Source organism: Salvia hispanica, chromosome 4 (genome assembly GCF_029641045.1).
Source record: "Salvia hispanica isolate PSC_SH4W2 chromosome 4, Shi_PSC_v1, whole genome shotgun sequence".
Taxonomy (NCBI): domain Eukaryota; kingdom Viridiplantae; phylum Streptophyta; class Magnoliopsida; order Lamiales; family Lamiaceae; genus Salvia; species Salvia hispanica.
Window position 1 is genome coordinate 45,301,736 of NC_142695.1, and position 23,874 is coordinate 45,325,609.

At 37.9% G+C, this 23,874-nt stretch overlaps 5 protein-coding genes across 9 annotated transcripts; 1 reads left to right on the forward strand and 4 right to left on the reverse strand.

Annotated features, from left to right (window-relative positions):
• The first annotated feature begins 1,674 nt into the window (after window positions 1-1,674).
• Window positions 1,675-3,782, forward strand: LOC125191687 (uncharacterized protein At4g28440-like). The gene is made up of 2 exons (XM_048089091.2): window positions 1,675-2,088; window positions 3,366-3,782. Exons 1-2 carry the CDS (start codon window positions 1,806-1,808, stop codon window positions 3,554-3,556), a joined length of 474 nt encoding a protein of 157 aa, XP_047945048.1. The 5' UTR covers window positions 1,675-1,805; the 3' UTR covers window positions 3,557-3,782.
• A 612-nt stretch (window positions 3,783-4,394) lies between these two features.
• Window positions 4,395-6,166, reverse strand: LOC125194033 (protein NUCLEAR FUSION DEFECTIVE 6, mitochondrial-like). 5 transcript variants are annotated; one of them, XM_089070242.1, is made up of 5 exons: window positions 5,937-6,166; window positions 5,721-5,845; window positions 5,240-5,320; window positions 4,821-4,860; window positions 4,395-4,635 (listed from the first exon to the last, which is right to left on the reverse strand). In XM_089070242.1, the coding sequence occupies exons 1-3, from the start codon at window positions 6,077-6,079 to the stop codon at window positions 5,301-5,303; spliced, it is 288 nt and encodes a 95-aa protein (XP_088926368.1). In that variant the 5' UTR covers window positions 6,080-6,166; the 3' UTR covers window positions 4,395-4,635; window positions 4,821-4,860; window positions 5,240-5,300. The 5 variants fall into 5 exon arrangements, with proteins under 5 accessions (XP_088926368.1, XP_088926369.1, XP_047947990.1 ...); XM_089070243.1 differs by lacking the exon at window positions 4,821-4,860; XM_048092033.2 differs by lacking the exon at window positions 5,240-5,320 and having other exon boundaries at window positions 5,937-6,165.
• A 5,590-nt stretch (window positions 6,167-11,756) lies between these two features.
• Window positions 11,757-13,444, reverse strand: LOC125194031 (large ribosomal subunit protein uL2mz, N-terminal part-like). Its single transcript, XM_048092030.2, has 2 exons — window positions 13,242-13,444; window positions 11,757-13,153 (listed from the first exon to the last, which is right to left on the reverse strand). Exons 1-2 carry the CDS (start codon window positions 13,331-13,333, stop codon window positions 12,244-12,246), a joined length of 1,002 nt encoding a protein of 333 aa, XP_047947987.2. The 5' UTR covers window positions 13,334-13,444; the 3' UTR covers window positions 11,757-12,243.
• Window positions 13,445-16,090: 2,646 nt separating this feature from the next.
• On the reverse strand, window positions 16,091-18,100 carry LOC125194032 (NAC domain-containing protein 73-like). The gene is made up of 4 exons (XM_048092031.2): window positions 17,933-18,100; window positions 17,641-17,832; window positions 17,367-17,559; window positions 16,091-16,778 (listed from the first exon to the last, which is right to left on the reverse strand). Exons 2-4 carry the CDS (start codon window positions 17,752-17,754, stop codon window positions 16,264-16,266), a joined length of 822 nt encoding a protein of 273 aa, XP_047947988.1. The 5' UTR covers window positions 17,755-17,832; window positions 17,933-18,100; the 3' UTR covers window positions 16,091-16,263.
• Window positions 18,101-19,805: 1,705 nt separating this feature from the next.
• On the reverse strand, window positions 19,806-23,401 carry LOC125192871 (receptor-like protein kinase HSL1). The gene is made up of 2 exons (XM_048090540.2): window positions 20,782-23,401; window positions 19,806-20,439 (listed from the first exon to the last, which is right to left on the reverse strand). The coding sequence occupies exons 1-2, from the start codon at window positions 23,390-23,392 to the stop codon at window positions 20,096-20,098; spliced, it is 2,955 nt and encodes a 984-aa protein (XP_047946497.1). The 5' UTR covers window positions 23,393-23,401; the 3' UTR covers window positions 19,806-20,095.
• Window positions 23,402-23,874: the final 473 nt, after the last annotated feature.

The following is a 23,874-nucleotide window of genomic DNA, read 5'->3' on the forward strand; positions in this document are numbered from 1 at the left end:
TCCCCAACCTAGCCCAACAAGTCCATTATAAATTGTGATGAGATGTAGAAACCCTAGCACAACACATACAAGACAACACACTACAAAACCCTAACCCTAGCCGCCTAGAAATCGGCGCCTCTCTCTCTCTCCCTCTTGGTCTCGAATTTCGTGCCTAGCACGTGGGAGAATTAGGGTTTTGATTATTGTTCTTGATCTATCCTAATTCAATAGATTAGATCTAGACAATTTCGTGTTTGTATTGGTTTTCCCTAGATCTCTTCAAGACTATTATTGATTATTAAAGATCCGCCCACACGGATGAGTGGTCAAGGACAAGGGAATAGGTTGGAAGATTCACGGTCGATAAACCAAGGATCTCCGGGTGGTGCAGCTAGCAACTTCGATCCTATGATGGATCAAAATGAGGTAACAATCGAATCTACATCAAATTGCATGATTATGTGTTTATTTGATGCTATATCTATAGATCTATGTTTATTGCATGAAATTGGAGTCGAATGCATAATCACCTAAATAGATCCGTTAAGGACCTGTTTGTTTTCCGTGTCTTCCGCTGCGGTAGTCCCAACAGCAGTACCCCGACAGGGCGTTGAAGTTCCGCGAATTCGAGCATTGGGAGGTCTATATATCTCGTGGTGAAGAATTCCGGCAAGTATTGTGCGGGTGTTGAAGCTGGCTGGCCGAAGCAGACGAAGATCAGCGCTTTCGCTGAGTACAGCAGCAGTGCCGGTTTGCACGAGCTCCCAGATGCCGAGACAGAGATCCCAACCCCGTCTTCCCGCCGCCATCATCGCCCGATTGGGCAAAAGACTGCGCAGTGGATGGCAAGGGGAAGCGCCAGCGGGTCCGACGAGGTCCAATCGGAGGCCCCTCCCGATTACAACAATCTCGCTTGCGCGTAGCAAATGCATAGCCTGGTACAGACCCTGGAAAGGTGGCATAACGCGACTGATCCGTTATACAAGATGATGTTGAAGGATGCCATCTACACATTGAGGCTCGATTTGGGGATGACACCCATGCCCGATAGTGGCGCCGGGGATGACAGCTGCGGCACTGGCGACAGGGACGACGCGGAGGACGAGGAGTGAGCCGGGGGTCACATTTGTTGAAGCTTGGGATTATATATTTTTTTTTGTTTTATGACTATGTAATTTTTATTTTTTATATAATTATGTATTTTTTTTAATGAAGTTGTTGCATTTTTTTCCGTCCGTATTCGTGTCGAAAATTTAATTCCGTAACGTAAATTGCATATTTGTGAATTTTTTTTTTATCGCGGGAAGTCCTTGGGATGTCCACCATTGTGCAGTGGAAAGTCCTTATGACGTGGCAGTACAGTGAAATTTTTTTATAACATAACATGAGGTATTTTTGGGAAGTCCGTCGAAAAAGGCAATGGGACATCCGTAGCATTGGGGAAATGGGACATCCGGAGCATTGGGGAGTAATGCACTACGTAAAGTTGATAGTTTTACTTTATCAGTGCGTTGAAGTGGAAGTGTTTAGATTTGTTACATCGGATATTCTTATTGGGCTTAAGTTGGGCCCAATAATTTATTTATTAATGTGGACCCGGCCCAAAATGAAAAAGCGCAAGCATCGCCTTAACGGCGTCGTTTGAAAGATTCTCTTATATCGTCTCCTCCACTCAAAAGACCTCATTTAAACATTTTCATTTTTGTCAGTTTTCATTCTCCGTTTTTATAATCGCGAGAATTAGGGTTAGGGTTTGATTTACACCCAAATCGAAACTAAAACCCCAATTCACACTCCAACACACACTCAAAATCTAAGTCTCCATGGCAGCCAAAGCGCCGTCGTCGGAAGCTCAGCAGCAAGGCGGTGGTTCGGCTGGAACCAAGCCGGGGCTGCGCAAGCCGGTGTTCGTGAAGGTTGATTCTCTGACGCCGGGGACGACCGGACACACACTCGTCGTGAAAGTGCTGGAATCGACCACTGTTCTGAGCAAGAAGCCTCGGAATCCGACTTTCCGTGGGGCGCAGAATCAGAATACGAGGATTGCTGAATGCCTAATCGGAGATGAGACGGGCACAATTCTCTTTACGGCTCGTAACGATCAAGGTCTTGTTTGCGATAATGCCCTAGCTTGTGCTTTGAATTGATGAGTAAATGTTTATGATGTTTGTTTTAGGCTTTTTGTGAAATTGGTGTATGCTTTGAATTGTATGGCGTCACTGAATGAAGCCTTGTTTGTGTTTTTTCAGCTGGTTGGCAATATTTACTTGTTGGGGTTTTATCATTTGTTATGTTTACTGGTAGGTATATAGAAATGGAATGAAATCATGATCATACTCGGGCTTGATCAGTTAACTGCCTATCCTCTGTTCTGTGTTAGACGTTTTTGGTGTGCTAATCGAAAATATTTGTCCATTTTCATGTGTTATCTTCGGGAGAATATGTGAAATCAATATTTGAGATTTATATGAAATGGAAAAACTTGGTTGAGACGCTTACTTTTCTCTGATGGTAAACTTTGGGTCTGATACTCACTGTTCTATTTTTGGGTCTTGTTTTTTGTTTATTTTAAAATGCAGTTTGTGTTTCATCAAGAGTTCCTAGGACTTTTGCGTCTCATTTTATTTTGGTATGTTTATATACATTCTAGTGACTAAGTCACTCTCTCTACAACCATGTAGCAGTATTTATGGAAAACTTGTTGTTTGAAGTAATTATTGGAGAAGAGTATATGAAAAGAATTGAAGAGTTAACTAGTGTAATAGATTGGACGGATTGTAAATAAGTAACCAATAAACTGGAGCAAGATGAGCTTCTCTCATTGAGATGCCTGTCTTGGCCAGCTACTCACTCACCTTTGCTTATTCTGGTATGTAGTGCTAATAGCCCGAGTTTATGAATTGGAGCTAGGACTAGGTTAGACATAGGATATTTGGAATTATGTATTGTGAATGTGTAAAGTTGCACATGAATTCAAGTTGAACTGGAATCTCTTAGGATCCAAGCAATACCTGCTTTATGTTTACCATATATATGAAGACCCTTTTCCATAAATCAGGATTAGTGATATCAGGGGAAGTCTGCCATTTAGTGTTACAGATACAAGCCTGTCTGGCATGTCTGGGAAAGTTTGCATTTTGTTTATGACATCATGCAAGGAACCTGAAAAACAGCTTTGGTTCTCAATCTTGGGTTGGATTAAACGAATGTCTTGCCTTTTATTCTTAATGTTTTAAGATGAGTAGTCATTTTCTTTTAATGTGATTGGAATACATTGCTTAAGATAAGTTGTTACTGGACCAATATATATCATGTCAGAAAATAATTTCTGTGTTAACTTGCCATAGTATTTGTTGATTTAAAATGTTGTAATCATGATGCAGTTGAGATGATGAAGCCTGGTAATACGGTGATACTTCGCAATGCAAAGATTGACATGTTTAAGGGTTCGATGAGGCTTGCTGTCGATAAGTGGGGCCGTGTTGAGGTCACCGAGCCGGCTGAATTTGTGGTCAAAGAGGAAAATAATCTCTCCCTTGTGGAGTACGAATTGGTCAATGTCGAAGAATCTTGAAAAGTTTGAATTCCATCTTGTGGATATTGGACTGCAATTCACTTTCATTATTGGGTCTTGGTATACAAGTTTTCCTGGTTATTTTGTCCTTTTTTGCCACTGATTATGCCATAGGTCTTTTCTTGCTATAGTCTGATTTAGTTGTGGACTTGTGGCATTAATTTTTCGGTGTGTAAACAGTATGGTCCCTTGTTTATGCCATAATATATGATCCCTTGTTCTCAAATGTGGGAAAAGTATTACTCTTGTACTATTTTTATAAGTGTTGTATGTAAAATAATAACATGCACCTTCAACACATTGAGATGAATTTAAATATGAAGAAACGGAATAAAGTTGTTCTGCACCAAAAGATTATTTGTGAGAACATAAGCATATAAATTGATATTAGCATATCACATCTTAGCTTTGTTTAATATTGGATTGAATATCTTATCTTGAGATGACTATTGCCGCTGATAAAAATTCGATACCTTGTCATTACAGCATTTGAAAACAATAATTACGTTTATTCTGATAGACAAGTGAATAGGTTATTATTAAAATTTTAAATGAAATTTTTGCTCTATACCACACAAATCCCTTAACTCATGCTCGAGGCATTTTGCTGATTTTGCTATTTTAAAAACTAAGCAAATGTGGATCTATAAAACACTCCAAACAGGTAAAGTATATGGTATTATTGCAGTTCTAACTTGTTTCAGACCTCAGTCTACAAAAAAAGCAATTTCTTTTGTGAGATAATATATCGAAACATTTGAGTAATACTTCTAAATATCAACTTATGCTCAAGAGACAATTTTTAACCACACAAGACTACTTTTTCCCAAAGAAATAGTGAAAAATAACCCAATTAAATGTATTTTCTGACAATTTAAAGGTTACTGAAAAGTAGTCATGAATCACCCAGAAATTTCCTGCTGCAAGTCATTTCTGGCTCTACTGGGAAAGTCAACTACAAGGGTTATAAAAGAATAACTTTTAACGATGAAGCTGAATGATCTCGTAGTAGTATTACATGTCCATTCACACCAATCACGAAAGGCAGCGCTTCTCAACACATTCTAACAATCATCCATCTACAACACAGGCAACAAGAAATATTTCTTAAGGCTCTGGAAATAAATAAAAATTAGTTCAGCCATTTGCTGCTACAAATCGAGGAAAAAAACAGTGCAGGGATTAAGACTGGGGTTTAAAGTGCCAGTTATCATCAAAGGCTCATACATAATCAGCTTAAACAAAAACGAGAGAATCAGAAAACCTTCAAGCCTCAAATCAGCCAATGAGCAGTAATCATAACCCTGAACGGAAAGAGAATGGAAGGCCGAGTCAAAAGGTTATCTAGCATTATTTCTTTTCTGTTCATTTATCATCATAAGGCCAGTCTCAAAGCAATACAAGAATAGAAGACCATAAGTATTTTACATGAACAATCTAGGAATGACCATACTAGCTGATTTACCTTATTATAAGTATTCACTATTCACTACAAATAACCCTCACACAAACTTCTTGAGGTGTTAAAATTTAATTACTTGTTAAAGGAAAGTTGCATGCTTGAATAATCTTTGTTCAGCAACGAAATTAACTAAAAAAGTTCACTTTTTAACATTTGATAAACTTATTGTATGCCAAAGAAGACCACAAGAATTATAAAAAAAACTTTGTGCATGAGTCTACCTATCAGACAATCTCCTATTGCTCATGAAAATAAAACTTCCCTCGAACAATCCAACAGTCATCATACATCATCGTTGGTATCTGATGAACACAATGTATTAGGATTATTGTAAAAGACTTAACATTAACAACAAGTTTCTCAAAATAATTAGATGCATGATAATCTATCCATAGAATCAAGATCTCGGAAAGGATAAATTATCTAGATTAACGGTTAGCCGACAAAAGTGAAATGCTACATGTATCCTATTCATATTAAAATCATTTAGGAATTACTAATTCAGAAAAGAGCAATAAGAAGCTCATGTGCCTATTGACATGACTATAAAATGATTTTATTTTCATTCAAGATCAAGTTAAAATGTCATATTTTCGATATTTTCCTAAAATCATTTACTCACAGAAAATCATACTACAAAGATGCCATTACTTCATATTCACAACTTGGGTATAATTAAGAGAATCAAAGCGTAGAACTCACCTTCAATGCTCCAACCGTGACCGCGAGGCGCCACAGATAGCATAGAAGTGAGCACGGCGGAGGCGGTTGCAGTATGGTACGGCAACATAGACATTACGCTAACACAGCTCATCTCCACGGGAGACCTAAATTTGAACAAAAATTGATCAGCAATTGACAAAATAAGAATTGAAAAGGGAATCGTTGAGAGGAGAAAAAAGCCCCAAGTAGTGGAACCTGAAAATGCGAGCGGAGAGCGGAGTTTGAGATGAGGCGCGAAATGGAGATGGAGCTGACCTAGGCTTGACGCCGGCGGATATTCTCGCAGTGGCGCTACGCGCGGCGGAGCGAAAAGCTGATCTGGCGGCGAAGGCGGCCATGGTGACTATAGAGAGAAGGAGATCAGATTGAATCCAGAGAGAGAGGGGTAGGGCTTTGGCTTGGGTTTTAGGCGTGGCAAAATCCCCAAATTTGTTCGCTCCACACCAAATCATCTCAATTTTCCCTATATGCCCTTCAAATAAAAACTTTGTTTATGTCTTTTATTTGGCAAATTTTTTTTAAATATTTTTAAATAATGAAGATATATCAACTTAAAATAAAAAAAAATAAAGTAAATAAGTATAAAAATATATTTAAAAATAAGAACTAATTAAAATAAGTATTTATAATATTATAAACAACAATAAAAAAATATTTGTACAATTGTAAATCTCTCAACCCACACTCAATGAAACATTTCATATTTTAGCAGGTGATTGTATATTATTTTAATATTTGATATGATTGTAGTATAAAATAAAATAAATAACAAAAGAGGTGATGTGTGAATGAAATAGAATAAGACATACAAATAAAGAAAAATTTAATACTACTATTTACAAAAGAATAAAAAAAAAAGCAAACTATTTGAAGGATCAAATAGTTCACCAGTTTCGATTAAAAAAATCAACTCAATTATAACTATGTGTACTTCTAGTAATTTAAATATAAATATATTTATAAATTATATATATTGAATATAAATATATATTTATAAGTAATTTCAACATATTTAAATAAACTAATACTCCCTCCGTCCCTGAAAATTTGTCACCTATTTCCTTTTTCGTCCATCCCTAAAAATTTATCACATTTCACTTTTACCATTTTTTATAGTGGACCATACATTCCACTAACTCATTCATACTCACATTTTATTATAAAACTATATGCCACCAACTTTTTCAACCTACTTTCTATTACATTTCTTAAAACACGTGTCGGGTCAAATGGTGACGAATTATTAGGACGGAGGGAGTATATTATATATACAATTGTATATTACTATACACAACAACAATTAAAGTTATGCAATATTATTCTTTGTTTGATAATGATATTAATTTAGTTTCACTTTGTATCATTATAAATTGGTGTTTCATAATTACTTGGTTTAGCCACATTTGGATTCAATATAAATATATTTCAAAATTTTCAGAAGTAAAAAGAATAGAAATATGAGTAAATAAAAAACAATTCAAGAGAAATAGAAGTAACACCAAGTGTACGATCTAACATTAAGACATTAACACATAACATTAAGACATTAACACATAGTAAATCAAAGTCAACTCAATTCTAACTATATATATAGAATTAATTACTTATAGAAAAAAATAATTAAATATATATATATATATATATATATATAATATACAAAGTCCAATAAATTAAAAATTCAAATTAAAAATTGTATTTAATAGAAAGATGTACTACTATAAATTGATTACATAGTTTTATAATACTACTATTTGAAATCTAAATTATACTCCAAAATCCAACACACTAAAAGCCCACTAAATATTAAACAAAAATTCCAAACAATACACAATAAATTATAATATCCTAAAACCCTAATGCAACATGTGGTGCCTCCATCTCCCTCAAGTTTCTCTCCCTCCCTCTTCATCCTTAATCGGCGGTAGAAATCATCTCCTCTGCCAGAGCACCATCCTTCTTCCTCGCTGGCTCTCCTTCCACACAGCCTCGCCGCTCGTCCCACCTGTCGCGCCGCCTCACCCGCCGCGCCGTCGCGCCTTCCTCCCTTGCGGCGCTGCTCTGCCTTCACCGTTGTTGTACTTCTCTCTCTTCTTCCTCTTCTTTTTCGTCTTCACACCTTCCCCCTATCTCTCTCGCCCCAGATCCGTCACTTTCTCGTAGCATTCGCCGCCTTGCCGCCACTGCCCCCCCCAGCCTTGCCGCTTCGTCACCCACTGCCCCGCTCTTCTCTCTGTTATCGAGACAACGTCAAGGGCGAAGTTGGTCTCACAGCGGCCCTTTCTGGTGGGCCAAATTGTTCTCTCATTTTTGCAGCTCGGTTTCAAGATTCCTGCTATGCTGCAATCAAAAATAAAATTCTCAGTAAATCAATCAATAAAAATGCAGATTCAATTAAAGGTGTATGTATGTATTGGTGTTTTATCTTATTTGAGAAGCCACTATTTCATGGTTTAAAGAGAAATAGAAGGATGAAGATTGTGAGCATGTAGATTACGCTAATGGTAGGGATTAGGGAATACAAAGTTTATGGATCAAATTGAATTTATTTGTTACAGTTAACACAACTAAGGATGCATGGCCAAAGGCCAAATGCATATTTGATAGTTGAGATATCCAAATACTTTTTATCGATCAAAAATCATCTTTGAGATAAACTATGTGCAATTATAAATGTGCATGTGTGTTCAAAAAAGTTTATTTTATAGTATAATTTTATACATAAACATAGAATACATTTTTTTAATATTATAATTAGATGACTAAAGTTTAATCGCGAAATATATAAATAAATTAAATAAGTAATTTTCATCTCATGGGTTGCTAAACTACCATATTTGTATCATAATGAGTATCGAACAAAATTTTGTATTAAAATATATTAATTCATTTATTTTTAATAAAATACTTATCTCTATTTTAGGTAGAAGTTTGTCAATCAAGGTAATGAATAATGAAAAGAGAGCAAAAGAAAGATAAAAACTCAAAACTATTTGAACATCCAAAGTACAAATAAAACCGAAATTCATAGATTTTGTACTTCAGTGGAGTATTCATTTTTATAAGTAAAATTGTTTAGTAGTATCACATGTTATACAAACACTTTGGTTTCGTAACCTTTTAAGAAATTAACACACAAAATGAGAACATCGTTCACAATATAATTAGAAAATTTACGATTATTAAAATTAACATTGATACTTGTCAATTCTCATGAGAAGTCACTCTACTTGACATTGTTCATAAATAACTTAACAAAGAGAAGAAACCTTTTCAACATATGACAAATCTAAATTTACAATAAAAATATTAAAAGAATAATAAGATAAAAATTTACCCAATCAATATATTCCACTTTGGCAAATTTAAATTCAACATATGACAAATGAGAACCTTTTCATATTGTAAGAATATGAAAACTAATTTCAGCTCTTAGATCGCATAAATCTAAAATGAATGCAAATATAGTGTTTGATTGACAAATAATTTCCCTTTAGATTAATATAAAAGAAAGAAACCGCTGACTCCTTTTCTTTTCTGGAGTAGGTAAGTTGAAATATCATATATTTTCAAATTCGTGAAGAAAATGAAAGTAAAGTAAGGAAAAAGGAGGTGAAAAAATGGTGCAGAAAGCCACCAACTTTTTTATTGTTGGACTATATATATTGCTTCTTGTGTTAAAAAATAAACCATAAAAAATTTCAATATTCTAAAATTAATAAAATATAAACTACTACTACTATTACACAAATGCCAACAAATTCAAATAGCAAATTAAAATGTAGTGTATTACACCCCAACAAATAGCCCAAACCATTCTATAATGCCCAATAATAATATTTCCTCTAACCCTAACAAACAAAATCTGCGCCTCTTTCTCTGCATTTTCTCTACCAATGTTGTCGTCCACCTGCATCGCATCACATCGCCGCCCTCATGCTTCGCTGCTCCACTGCCCTCGCCGAGCAACCGGATCTCCTTCTGTCCTGCCTCATTGCAACGCTTGATTCACCTTCTTCCTTCACGACAGCGTCACCCATCTCGCTGACCCACCATCCTCAAACTCCAACTGCACATCCACGTCGCCTAGCATCTAAGCAACGCTGTCACTTCCTCGAAAACCCGTCGCCTTGCCACCGTCCCGCCGCCGTTGCCTCTATTCACAGCAGCGTCGCCGCCACACTCTTCATCTCCGGCATCTCTCTCGCCTCCTCACCCGCTGCTGCCTCCATTCTATGCCAGCCGCTTCTGCTTTTGCCGGAGCTGTCCCCCATTGCCGGTCCAAGCAGCATGCAGTAAGAAACGAAGAAAATTAGTCTCACAATAATACAGATTCACTGTTGTTTGTGAATAAATAGTTGTTTAAGCTTCCTTCAGAAGCTTGCTTTTCATTGGACCAATTTTTGGTGACCTTTTTTCTGTCCAATAGTTGCTATTTCTCATAATGACAAAAAAGGGTAACAGAAATAGCTTTACATTTTTCCGCCAAAAAGGACAAAAATGTCTTTTCACCAAACTGTCCCTTTAGATTAGGATAGATTACTCCCTCCGTCCCCGATTAAGAGTCACACTTTGACCGGACACGAGTTTTAAAAAATATAAAGAAAAGTTGGTTGAAAAAGTTAGGGGAATGTGAGACTCATTTTTTTATATTGGTTTCATAATAAAATGTGAGTGAATTGCGTTAGTGGAATGTGAGACCTACCTATTATTTATGGTAAAAATGAAGTGTGACTCTTAATTGGGGACGGGCCAAAATGGAAAAGTGTGACTTTTAATTGGGGACGGAGGGGAGTACAACACATTTCTACATTTAAATGTAGTCCCATCACTTATTAAATAAATTTTGCACTTTTCAGATTATTTCGAATTAAATTTCCTTCATTATTTAAGAGCTATTTTTGTTTAATAGCATTATATTTATACCTCTTAGCTATCTTTTTTTTATTTTTCAAATTAATACTATATAATACTATATTCATCCAAATTAACAACTTAATAATATACATATAATTGTTTATTTTAAGATTATTTAATCCAAGTGATGAAAGAGGAGATGACAATTTGATAAAAATAGCTTTTAAAGAGTAAAGGCATTTTCATCTCAAAAAAATACTCCAGATGTGTAACAATATTTTTAAAGAATAAGAGCCACAAATGATATTATAAGTGAGGTTCATAGATCAACAATATAATTCACTCTATTTTTATTACTACATATTTGAGGGACGGAGGTAATACTTGTTTGTAAGTTTATTTCGTCCACATATTTGTATATGGAATGTGTTTTTGATACATACATATGTTTATACAAATTTGTTTGCTCATACTCATATAACCAATGGTGGATCCCGGAGTTCAAATTGGAGGAGTAATCTAAGAGTTGAGCGTTAAAAAAAACACTCGTTCAGTGGCTTCATAACATGTTTATAAGAGTACATCTTTTTTTTTTAATCTCTGTTGTGCGGACAAATAACATTTGCCAAATTATCTAAGAACTAATACAAAGCTTTGATTCGTAATATAACTGGAGATTTGTGCTAACTTTTTCTACTAGACGACATGTATTGAACAACAATATATCTGGACAAGAGGAAGAGAGGGCATAGTATTTTCCGGCTCCGGCTCATAATAAGGGATAATTAAGCTCCCTGAATGGGTGGAACGACGACCACCCTCTCCCCCATAAATCCACCACATATGATAAAGAACTCTGTAACCTTTGTAAAAAGTTGCAAAACTAGAATCTTTGTTCACACAGAAAATCTGCTAAAATCTTGGCATTTGACAATCAATTGATGTACACAACGTGCCAGGATGATCCACAGTCATCATACACCATCAGTCCATCATAACAAATTGATGTACACAACGTGCCAGGATGATCCATCGAAGACCAAGTTAACAAAATGTGATTTTTAAAGTTGAATCGAGTTTCATAAACATGATTAGACACTAAAATAAACCAAAAATCAATGAAAGCCACATTCTACAAGATTAAGCACTAGTTTTAGACTCTAAAAACTAATGCACCAACACTTCCATAGATGATTCAAGAACCATAACTCAGAGAACATAAAAAAGAAACACCATAAATCACATTCACCTCAACAGTTGCAAGACTGCAAAGCGTTTATATAACCACTCATTCCAGTTGAATTAACCCATCATCCATACTAGATCAAGCATATCAGTAATCCCCCTACTCCATAGCATTTGGTCAGAATGCCAAACCATCCACGCCATGAAAGGGAACTCAAGAAAAAAATACAGTTACCACGAGAAGAAACAGAGAACGATGAAGCGGCCAACACAATCTTTGCTTTCGCTCCACGATTGTTCCCCAGTGGCAACAGAGAAATGGCAACACAAGGCAATAAGGAAGTGCTAAAACATTGTATATTACCCTCATATAAAGATAGGTTCAACTAGAAAGCTTAACCAAAGCACAAGCAAAATTGGCATTTGTTATTTCTTCTACTCAGCTCTCAATTTGCAATCAAAGTTAGTATGATCTATTACCATATTGAGACGAGCTGCTACTAGAAGCTCCGGACCAATTCATCACCAAGTTGCCCTCTCCCAATTGATGACTGGCTATGATATAAGTGACAGGAACACGATCATCACCGAGCTTCCCAGTCTTTGCCTTGCCACCATTCCTCGGCTTCAATCCCTTAAGCCCTAATTTCTCTTGCCCCATCAAACTAGACCACGAAACTGCCCCTTTACGCTTGATCCTATGCATCCATCGGGCGCTATCCTTCTTCCAGTTGTGTACCTCTCCAAGAGTGAACGTATCCTTCCCCCCTACTTCCTCTTTCTCTCCCAAAACGAAGTAAGCCGGCCTCGACCCAGCCACCGCTATCCTTGGGAAACCATCAGATATACCCGCATTTTCTCCCTTGGCCTTTGTAGAGAAAGCAGAGACGATAACATCCTTCCCGTTAGTAATTCTGCTTCTCGAACCTTCACTAAAGCAGCTCTTCGACGAAGGTACTCTAACCGTTACATATGTAAACTTTGCAGTTTGCTTATTTCCTCCTTTAGAAGAGTAAGCTGAGATTCTGTCATCCAGCAACCCCGGCAGGGAGGAGAAGTTGAACGCGCCGCTGGCTGGGGCGACAGTGGATTCGAGACTCTTCGCCGGCAGCGTGATATCCTCCGCCGCCTTGGATTTTCCTTGGAGAGCTCCGCCTTCCCATCGTACTAGAGCGATCCGAGAAGTTCGATTAGGATCGTACTCTATCCTTTCCACAATTCCTGTAGCCGAAGTGCTTCGTTTCATATCGATTCTGCGCTGAAATCGAAATTTCCTCGTCTTAGTTGAGAAGTTTCTTCCATCTAAATTCCCGAATTGACCGAGGTGCGGAGAAATTGAAGCTCCGGTGAAGCTGCTAGTTTCTGCAGGAGATCTAATTGCAATAATTTAGGTGTCAATTTCTGAGACCTAGTGATGAAAGTGCGATTATTAAAGGAGGTAAGCTATGAGTAGAAACTAACCTGAAAATGGAGGCGGATTGTCTCGCCGAGGCAATGCGAGTTGATGTGGCGGCGGAATGGAGGACTGTTCTGGCGGCGGCAACGGCGGACATGTTGTATTGACAATTTCTGACGATCGAAAAAGCCGACGAGAAATGTAGGGTTTTTGGGATTTAGGCGGAGAAGAGATTACCAGAGCGAATCCCGTTGAATTTCCTAATACGCCCTTTAAAGAAATCCAAGTTTGGCCAATTTTATTATTCCTGCTAGCAAAAGATGGAGTATTTACTACTTCCTTCGTCCATTGAATATGACCTACTTTCCTTTTTGGTTTGTCCCAATCAAGATAACTCATTACTTAAAATGGAAACACTTTTATCTCTATTTTATTCCCTCTTTCTTACTTTACTCTCTCCTCTTAACACACAAAAAATAACTGCATAAAATCCCGTGCCGCCCAAGGAAAGGGTTATCTTCCTTGGGACGGAGGGAGTACTACTGTGTCCTTGATAATTAATTCAGGGGTAACATAGAAAAAAAAATATGGTGCTAATTTTTATATTTGAGAGATTTTTTATTACATGGCTTGATCGCGGTAAAGTATATTTTTTTGGTTTCATTGTAAATTCTTGTAAAATACCTAATTTTAGTTAATTTAATGTCCTCTACTTTACTGAGTAATAAATTGAAATAATAAGTAAAGATGAGTCATTTTTCTCTTTCGAGAAGTTTTTTCATAGTTGAGTCATTTCTATATATGGTAATTTTTTCTCTTTCTTATTTTACTCTCTCTTACTTTATTCTCTCTACCTTTTCCTCTCTCATACTTTTTTATCTATTTATTTAATACACTCAATATTCATTTCTAAAACTCCGTGCCGAAAAGTTTCGCTTCAACTATGGCGAAACGAAGGGAGTATAAGAACGTCAAGCAGAGCTCAGAACATAATATGGTCGACTTTTTTTTTTTATAAAAGACGTAATATAGTCTATGAGAAACTTTTCGAGCAACCAAATGTGCTTGAAAATATTCCATAACTCCAAGCACCTCGAATTTCCGAAAACACATAGGTCATAATAGGTGCTTACAAATTCGAGCATAAATTGTAGAATGAATATGTGTATGGTGCTTACTAGGCCTGTCAAAATGAATATCGGGTATTGGGATACCCGATATCCAAACCCGAAAAAGTCGGATAATTGGATACCCAAAACCCGATTTTTCGGGTATCGGATCGGGATCGGGTAGTGAGAATTTTGGATGATCGGGTATCAGGTTACCCTATACCCGATCGGGTATACCCGAATATCCGATTTGTTTTTAAAATTAATAAATTATATTTTTTATTATAATTAAATGTAATTTAATTTTTTAATTATATGTGGATGGATGAAAGATGTTAATATGTAATTTAATTTCTTATTGTGGATGAATGAAAGATGTAATTTTATTTAATTTCTTATTTTGGAGGGATGAAAAATGAAAATATAATTTAATTTCTTAATTACATGTGGATGAATGAAAGATGTTAATATGTAATTTAATTTCTTACATGTGGATGGATGAAAGATGTTAATATGTAATTTATTTTCTTAATGTAATTTTAACTTATGAATTTGGTATTTCTCAAAGTTTGTAATTATTTTCTCTAAAATTCGATCTATAACACGAATTTTGTATTTCTAAAAATTTGTAGTTATTTTCTCTTAAATTGAAACTACTACGACAATTTTGTATTTCTAAGAGTTTGTAGCTATTTCCCTTGAATACTACTTCAACTTTGTATTAAATTCGAACTAAACAGTAGTATTAAATAATCTCTAAAAATTGTAGTTAATTTTCTAAAAAATCAAAAAAATCAAAAATCAAAATCACAATCGGGACTGGATACCCGATTTTTCGGGACTGGATACCCGAGTCGGGTATTTGGGTACCCGAAATCAAATTCGGATCGGGTATCGGGTATTGAATTTTGGGAATTTCGGGACCGGGTACCCGAAAATTTCGGATCGGGTATCCGCGGGTACCCGATTTGACAGCCCTAGTGCTCACGGTTCTGGAACCGGTGGTTACAGTTCGGAACCGCCGGTTCTGGTTTTAGAAATAGCCGAACTGTAACCGAAATGCGAGGGTGTTTCGCGGTTACATTACAGTTCCAAAACCGCCGGTTTTCGGCAGTTTTTTGCGGTTCCAGCTTGGTTTTTCGCGGTCTGGTTTGAAAATGCCCGGAACCGATGGTTCCGGCACGGTTTCGATTCGAAATTTTTTAAACCTGAACTGAACCACGGTTCTAAAATCGACGGTTTAGGTTCGGTTAATCGCCGGATACGGTTTCACGGTTAATCGCCGGAACCGTAAACCTTGGGCACCTCAGTGTCAACATATATAATTCCGTGCTCGGGAACTCAAAGCACTTTGTGGTACTCGAAAACATTTGCATTAAAGCGTTGACCAGTGATCCAAGCATGCGCAAGTGCTCGGAAATTTTGAGTAGTGCCATTCAGCAAGCACTCGGTATACCCCGTTGTACCAACTACCAAGCACCCGTGAACAGTGGTGGATCCAAGGGGTGACTGCCCCTCCACGACGACCTGCTGCCATGGATCTGGACTTGAATTTTTCATTGTCGCCTCCTCTGATAGCTTCTGACGTCACCCTTCCCCCTCCGTTAGCTTTCGATAAATTTTATATCGCCCCCTCCGTTTTAGGATCCTAGATGAACACCATATTTTTGTAGTGGTATTAAACGTAGAATTCACGAAATAATTCAGCAGCAGTCACAAGTTTATTTATGTTGTCCCACTGAAATATACAACACCTCATTTTCCTACCTTAATACGTATACTAATCGATCCATGCAACATTATACTAATAAAAATAAATGATGAAATCAATAATCTCAAAAACTATTTATAGTTCAAAACTCCACACATCACCTTTACGCCATTTTGATCGCATGAATCTTAAGTTATTACCCCAAAAGTGATAAAACCCTAATTAACCTAATCAAGAAATAAAACACAAATCCCCTTTATCTTTACTTCAGTTCCCTTTGCTTCCACCCGAAGGCAACCGAATAAACGACGTCGATCTCTCACCATTCACAACCAAATTCGGAATCACCGGAGTTGAGCCGTCTCTGTTGACATTTTGGTATGAAATGTAATAATCGGAGGCCGATTTGACGGCGTCTTCCTTGGCGGAGGAGCCGCATTGCCTGGGCTGTGTTTGATAAAATACCTTAGAGAGGACGAACTCGCCATCTCGCTCCTCCTCGCTCTCACCGAAGTGGTACTGATGCATCACCCAATTCGTCTTCTCCGGCTTCCGCTGCCGCCCGTAGTTTGTGTACAGAACCAGGATCTTCTTGTAGCCTTTGATGTTTCCGGCCGCGGAGATGGCCCGGGTTTTTCCGGTCTTGTGCCACCTTGTTTCGCCACCTCCGAAGGATGAGTCGGGGTCGGCGTTGTGCACCTTCCGCCGCTTCCGGGTCCCGGTTGTGTACGCCTTTGAGGGTCGGTGGAAGAAGTGGCGGACTTGGCCGTCTTTGCTTACTCCTTCGATCAACGCCGAAGACAGAAAATTAGTTTGCATTTTTATTATCAAGAGTTGCCCAAATAATACACTACAAAAAATTCGTCCTTACTAAATGTCACGTTTATAACAGCGGGATTGTGTAAATTGGTAACGTTTACACAATTTTTAAAAATCTTGCAATTATAATGCCACATTTAGTAATTTCTTTTGCAACTACAATGTTGGTGTTTATTTTCAAACGGCGTTTATTTCACATGTTTGGCTAAAACATCGATTACTGATCAATGACATGTTATAAATTTTGTGACTTGAAAATTTGAGTAATTGTAGTGTTTCAAAAGTCATTTAAAATAGCAAATTCGAGTAAGTGTCTTGCATAGATCAACCCTAATTTATCGACTTGCGTCATGTGTACCGTGTAAAAATTTTATATTTTTATAAAAAAATAAACATGTATTAAAGAAATGAAAACATGTTTGAAAAGAAACGTAAATGATAGAAATGGATTTATTTGTTTCGCTGTGGTGTGAATATAGAGGATGTGACAACAAAATAGGATTAATTGATTCAATTCAATAAAGGTTTCAATAATATAAATAGTACTATACCTGGTAGCTTCTCTGGATGAGTATAACAAATCCCATTTTCACCAAGGATAGTTGGAATAAATTCATCGATTAATGGGTGCATCTTCCTCGTATCAGACATCACTTTTCCCTCCAAATGTTGTAGAATTTCTTGATCAGATGGATCAAACTTCACCCCAGCTGGCAGCCCAGGCAAATCTTGAATCCCACTACTCTAAAATATATAAATAAATCCAATGTAGTTATCTAGCAATTGAAGAATTGGTATACATAGTAGAAGAAAATAACAAAAAACCTTATAGTCTTGTAGTTTAATGGTATGGCCGCATGAAGGGCAGATTAGTGTCCGAAATTGATGAGTTGTTGAAGTGGCTATGTTGTTTTCTTCATCACTATTAGACCATGTCATTTCTCTTCCCTGCAGCTCTTACGCCCATCCGAAATCGGGCTTTAATTTCTTTTCTCGGTCTCCTCTCACAGAGACGTTCTATCAAGAAACAAGAAAAAATACTCCTAGTTAGTAAGAACTAATTAAGAAGAGAAAATTTCAAGATTTTTGCTATGAAACATGTTATTAGTGAACCAACACTTTTTGCAACTGCAGAAGGAATCATGCAAACCAACTGTTTTCAAGTCAGCATAAATGGAGGGAGAGAGATAGGAAACAGAATGAATATTTAGTAGAAAAAACAATTAGGTCGATCGGTTGGACGTCAAGTTTGGTTTTTTCTAGTATAGTAGGAGTAATAGTGTACATGACATCAATAATATTGATATATAGTTATAACTTTTACAGACATCAATACCTACTTTATGGTAATACTAATAAATTTAAGTAGAATTTATAAATCTAGTCATGAACTAATTAATATGTCTTCCACTTATATTTATTTTGTAAAATGAGTAATAAAATGAAAAGGAGGTAGAGTGGATATGAGGCAACACTGATTCTTAAATGATCGAAGGACGTTTCAACTCTTTTTTTTTTTTTTTTTACCTAAGAAGTTTGAGAGAGATAGAGGGCAATGTGAAGGTGGAGTAACACAAAAGTTTGTTCCATTCCAATTTCCATGTGTAGATAAAATGTGAAATTATACGTACATACCAACTAATGTGAAAGTAACAAACAGGTCGATTATACCAAACATGACTTGTATTTAGTTGTTTTCTTGGCGTACACTTCTTCTCCAAACCAAAGTATCTTTCTCTTTCATTTCCTATATTTTTCTTTGCCCTACTTAATTACATTCTTGAATTGATTCGCTTGTCTACATTCGAATAAGCTTTAATTCTACCCAATTTTGATGTTTCAATTGCAGTTTAATTGTATACATTTTATTTTGTTTACCAAGTACTACACCATGTGTATGTTACTAATTACTATCATACTCCTATATATTTTCTATAGTATTTAAAAAATATTGCCACAAAAGATGATTAGATCAATAAATCCAATGAATATCATTTCATTAATTTGTAATTGTGTTTCGAGATATGGTTATATTTTTAATTCTATTGTTTATGTATTACTCATTTCTGCACAAGCGGCGATCTTAGTTGTAATCAAGATAGGCTTAACATTTTGTACTTCCAAAAAAAAAGTTAAATGGGAAAAAAAGAAAACTAATCATCGATGACTTTTTGTTTTAAACGCTAAGTAATTAATATTCTTTTTCGTTAATAAAGTAAGAGTAGCATAGGTTTTAATATGCAATTTGTAAAATACTAGTAACATTATTTGTTATTTAGTCAAAGCTGTACTACATTCAAGTCCAAGAGGTTGGGCCCCTCAGAGTAGACTAGAAAATGTGGCCCAGACCGAATGCAGGTGTTTAATGGGCTTAATTACATTTCAGGCCCACTACTCTGTGCCTTGACATGTATATTGTCGGGTAATTAGTGCCCTACGGGCCGGGTCTTCTTTAAGAACACGGGCCCTCCAAAATTAATTTCTCGAATCGTTTACATCACTAACACCACCCATAAATCATAATCCATAAGAAATCATTACATTTAAAATCTCAAATTTTGGATTTATACTTCCGCCGTACTTAGAACTTAGAAGAGATTTTAAAACTGAATCTGATTTGCAACAGATCTAAAGTTAAAAGGAGTAACTAAAATTACAAATAATTTTGTAAACAAGACTCACTCTGTAGTTTTATTGTGATTTCAGCAGTAAGATGCATAATTGGAGTTTTCAAAGAATCCTCATATAGTAATCGATCTCATTCATTTTCAAAGCAACCAATAGGATTCTCCATAAGTCTTTACATTCTTCTTTTTTGGCCTTCAAATCTCACTTAATATGCATTATCGATAATAAGTAACCCTTCAAAAATCCATTTTTCATTCTTTCATTAATATAGTAGTATTTAAATATTAATGAATACCAACTGGTGGTTCAAAACTCTCCATCACTCTTAACAATTTATACTATACAATACAATACTATTAATATATCATCATTGAAGGGCATCTATTCATCATTCTCAACAACTGAAAACAAATGGATGAAATATAATATCACCTTGGTTTGGTATAGCTCTCACTGTCACTGCCAATTAACAGTGAATTTTAAGTGGCAAAGAATATAAAGCACGATTCAGTCACAACTAGTATGATCTCTTGGCTCTATACTTCTCAATATTGAAAAAAAATAGTTGCAAGATGTATATAGCAATTAAATCTAATCCCAATCCATCATGTCACATTGCCATGATTCGAGCCATCTCCTCAGTAATAGGGCGTCAGTTCACTTGTTTAACAACGTTCTTGTGGAGGCTCCTACACCCGATCTCCTGCATCATCTGCACCACGTGCCTCATGGAGGGCCGTTTTGTCGGGAGCAGGCTTGTGCAGAGCAGCCCCAAGTTGAGCAGTCTGCAGATGTCATCTGTGTAGCCAGAGTTGAGTTTTGGGTCGATCACACTGAGGACCCCCTTCTGATCTAACATCCAACACACCCAATTCACCAGATCCTTCTCACCAAACTCGGGATCCACAGGGAGTCTCCCGGTCACCAATTCAAGAATCACTACGCCAAAGCTGTAGACGTCGCTCTTCTCATTCACTCGAAGCGTGTAAGCGTACTCTGAAGTGGAAGATGGTGATTTAGTTAGTTATTGATGACAGTGTAAATATAGTAACTACCATTAGTAGTAAATTGTTGAGATAGAATCCAATAACAAAATTAGTGTTGCTACATTGCATATGCCCTGCTTTGCACATATTTCATGCTAGTTTATTTATTTTAACAATTATCATAAAAGGTTATTAGTAGTATGATTTATGTACGACTCCCATGGCACCTAAAACTGAACTTACACATAATAAAAGTGTAAGTAATTACACAACTCATATAAAATGTTTCACATTTATTTCATATGGGAAAAAGTGAAGTTACGAATATGGCATTGGATATGAACGGACTAACCAGGGGCGATGTAGCCACACGAACCGGCGATGACAGACATCGACTTGGTGCCCTTGCCACTAGCAACATCCACCACCTTGGCCAGGCCGAAATCAGCAACCCTAGCTCCATACTCGGAGTCGAGCAATATGTTGTTCGACTTCACGTCACGGTGGACGATCGGAGGGACGCAGTCATGGTGCAAGTATGACAGCCCCTCAGCGGCATCCACGGCGATCTTAAACCTGATCGGCCAATCTAACAACCCACTCTTTGTGCTGTGCAACAAATCGCCTAAACTTCCATTAGGCATGTACTCATAAACCAAGAGTTTACTATCTCTTGTAGTGCAACAGCACCACAATTTCACTATATTCTTATGCCTGATCTTCCCCAAAGTCTCTACCTCTGCATCAAAACCATCATCCCTAATGCTCCCTCTCTCGATGTCGTCGCCGGCCTTTGACGGTCCCCACAGCCGCTTCACAGCCACGGCCTCGCCGTTGCTCAGCACCACCTTGTAGACCTTCCCCGACGCCCCTGTCCCGATCACGCTGTCTTCATCCAGAGCTTCCAATATCTCACTCTCGCTGAATCCCAGCTTGTGGAAAGACATCAACGTCCATTTTGAACTTTCGAGATTTGTCTTGACATCGTTGAATTTCTTGTATTTGATATAGAACCAAACTACGCCAAATATGAGTAGAATTCCAACTAGAACAAATAGTGTTTTGATAAACCAAATGTAGCCCTTGTTTTTTATATCTTCGCTGTTGCATAATCCTTGGATTTCTCCGCACAAACCCGGATTTCCAATAAAGCTGTCTTTGTACATGGCTTTGGCGTAATCTGAAGGAATGTGGCCGCTGAGATTATTATACGAGAAATTGAAACGATTCAGCTTCAGATTCTGCAATGAAACAGGGATTTCGCCGGAAAATTTGTTTCTCGATAAATCCAGATAGTTTAGAACGGATAATTCCCCAATTTTGCCCGGGATTTCACCATGAAATTGATTGTCTGCTAAATTCAGCTCATTTAGCTTCTTCCATGAATCAATGCCGATAGGAAATCCACCGGAAAACGCATTGTTGTGAAGATCGAGCTTCACTAATTGCCTGAGATTCACCACGCTGACAGGCAACGTACCGGAGAACTCGTTGTCGTTGCCGGAAATCTCCAATAGGTTTTCCAGAAATGCTATCTCCTCCGGCAGATTGCCTGAAAACTTATTCTCTGACAGAATCAACTGAGATAAATTCGACGCTCCGGCAATAGTTTTCGCAATTCCGCCGGAAAACGAGTTCCCGATCAGCTCAAGCAATGACACGTGAGGAAGCCCCCAAAATCCGGCCGGTACGTCGCCGGATAAATTATTGTGCCCTAACCTCACACGGAGCAAGCTCCGGCACTCGCCGAGACTTGCCGGAATTTCGCCGGAAAAGGAGTTCTCAATCAGCAACAGCTCTTCGAGAGCGCCGTTGTAACACAAACTCTCCGGAATCCGTCCTGAAAAATTGTTAGTCGAAACATCAATCCACCACAATGCCGAGTTTCTACCGAGATCGGAAGGCAACTCCCCCGACAGCCGGTTGCGAAAAAGCTTCAATTCATACAAATTCGGAGACTCAGCAATCACGTCCGGCAATCCGCCGTGCAAATTGTTCTCATACAGATTGAATGACTCGAGCGGCAATTCGCACAGCTCCACCGGAATTCTCCCAGTCAATTCATTCGTCGACGCGTCGAGCCGCCGCAGCCCCGTCATATTCGACCACCCGCCGCTTGGCAACTTGCCGCTCAACGAGTTGTTATACAGCTCGAGCTGAACCAGAGCCCTCAGCTGAGTCAGCGAAGGCGGGATCGAACCGGACAACTCGTTGTAAGCAAGGTCCAAATCAACAAGCCTACCGAGCCGACCCAGCGAGTCAGGAATCTCGCCGGTTAAACTCGTCTGTGTCAGCCACAGCACCTCCAAATTAGTCAGATTCCCTATCTCCGGCGGGATCCGACCCGGCGAAAACGGGTTGTACGACAAGTTCAACATCTTTAGCGTCGTAACATTACCTAAAAATGACGGAATTACCCCTTCCAGCAAATTCTCCACCAATGCGAGCACCTCGAGCTTCTGGAAGGTTCCGTAGCTCGCCGGAATTCCGCCGGAGAAATTGTTCCCGCTCAAATCGAGATACCGCAATCTCGTTAGCTCGGAGATCCGGCGGGGGAGCGCGCCTGTGAGGTAGTTCTGCGCCAGATCGAGATGCTGGAGCGCGAGGCAATCGGCGAGATCGTCGTCAGGGAGCGTGGAATTGATGAAATTGTCGTAAAAGGAGATGGAGGAGAGGCGATGAAGGCGGCAGAGGACGGAGGGGAAGGGACCGGAGAGGCTGGAAGAGGAGAGATCGAGCGAGACGACGGAGGAGGAGGAGTCGCAGACGACGCCGTTCCATTTGCATGGGGTTTCGTCGTGGGGGTTCCAATTGGAGAGGGCGGCATTTGGATCGTCGAAATTGAGCTTCGCCTTTTGGAGGTAGAGGACTTCTTTGTTTAGAGAGAGAGTGAGGGAGAGGGAGGGGGCGAGAGAAACAATGAGGATGAGGAGGAGGTGGAAGCGGCGGTTGAGGTGATGCATTTTTGTGGCGGTGGGTTTGTTTTTTGAGTGGGAAGTCAGTTTTTTTGGAGTGAGAGAGCTTTTATAGTATGTGGAAAAGTTTTTTTTCTGAAGTGGAAAATATTATTTTTAAGGGATAAAATAGAATAAGGATAAAATAAAAAGAGAAGACAAGATTGATTCTACAAAACATGGATAATCAGGTAGAGGTAGATTATTATGTTTGTGTTAGGATAAAAATAAAGTTGGAAACGATGATGTAGCTTGTTTTAGACATTTAGTCAATTTGAATATTTTGTGTGTGAGTGGAATTTATCCGGTTGCAAAAAATACTACGGAGTACTACTTAAAGATTTAGCATTGGCCAAGGATCTTAATTCTCAATGTAAAAATGATACTCCCTCCGTCCCGGAGTATTAGACTCACTTCTTTTGGGCACATGATTTAAGGAATTGATATTTAAATAGTTAAAGTGGAGAGAGTAAAGTATGAGAGAGGGAAAA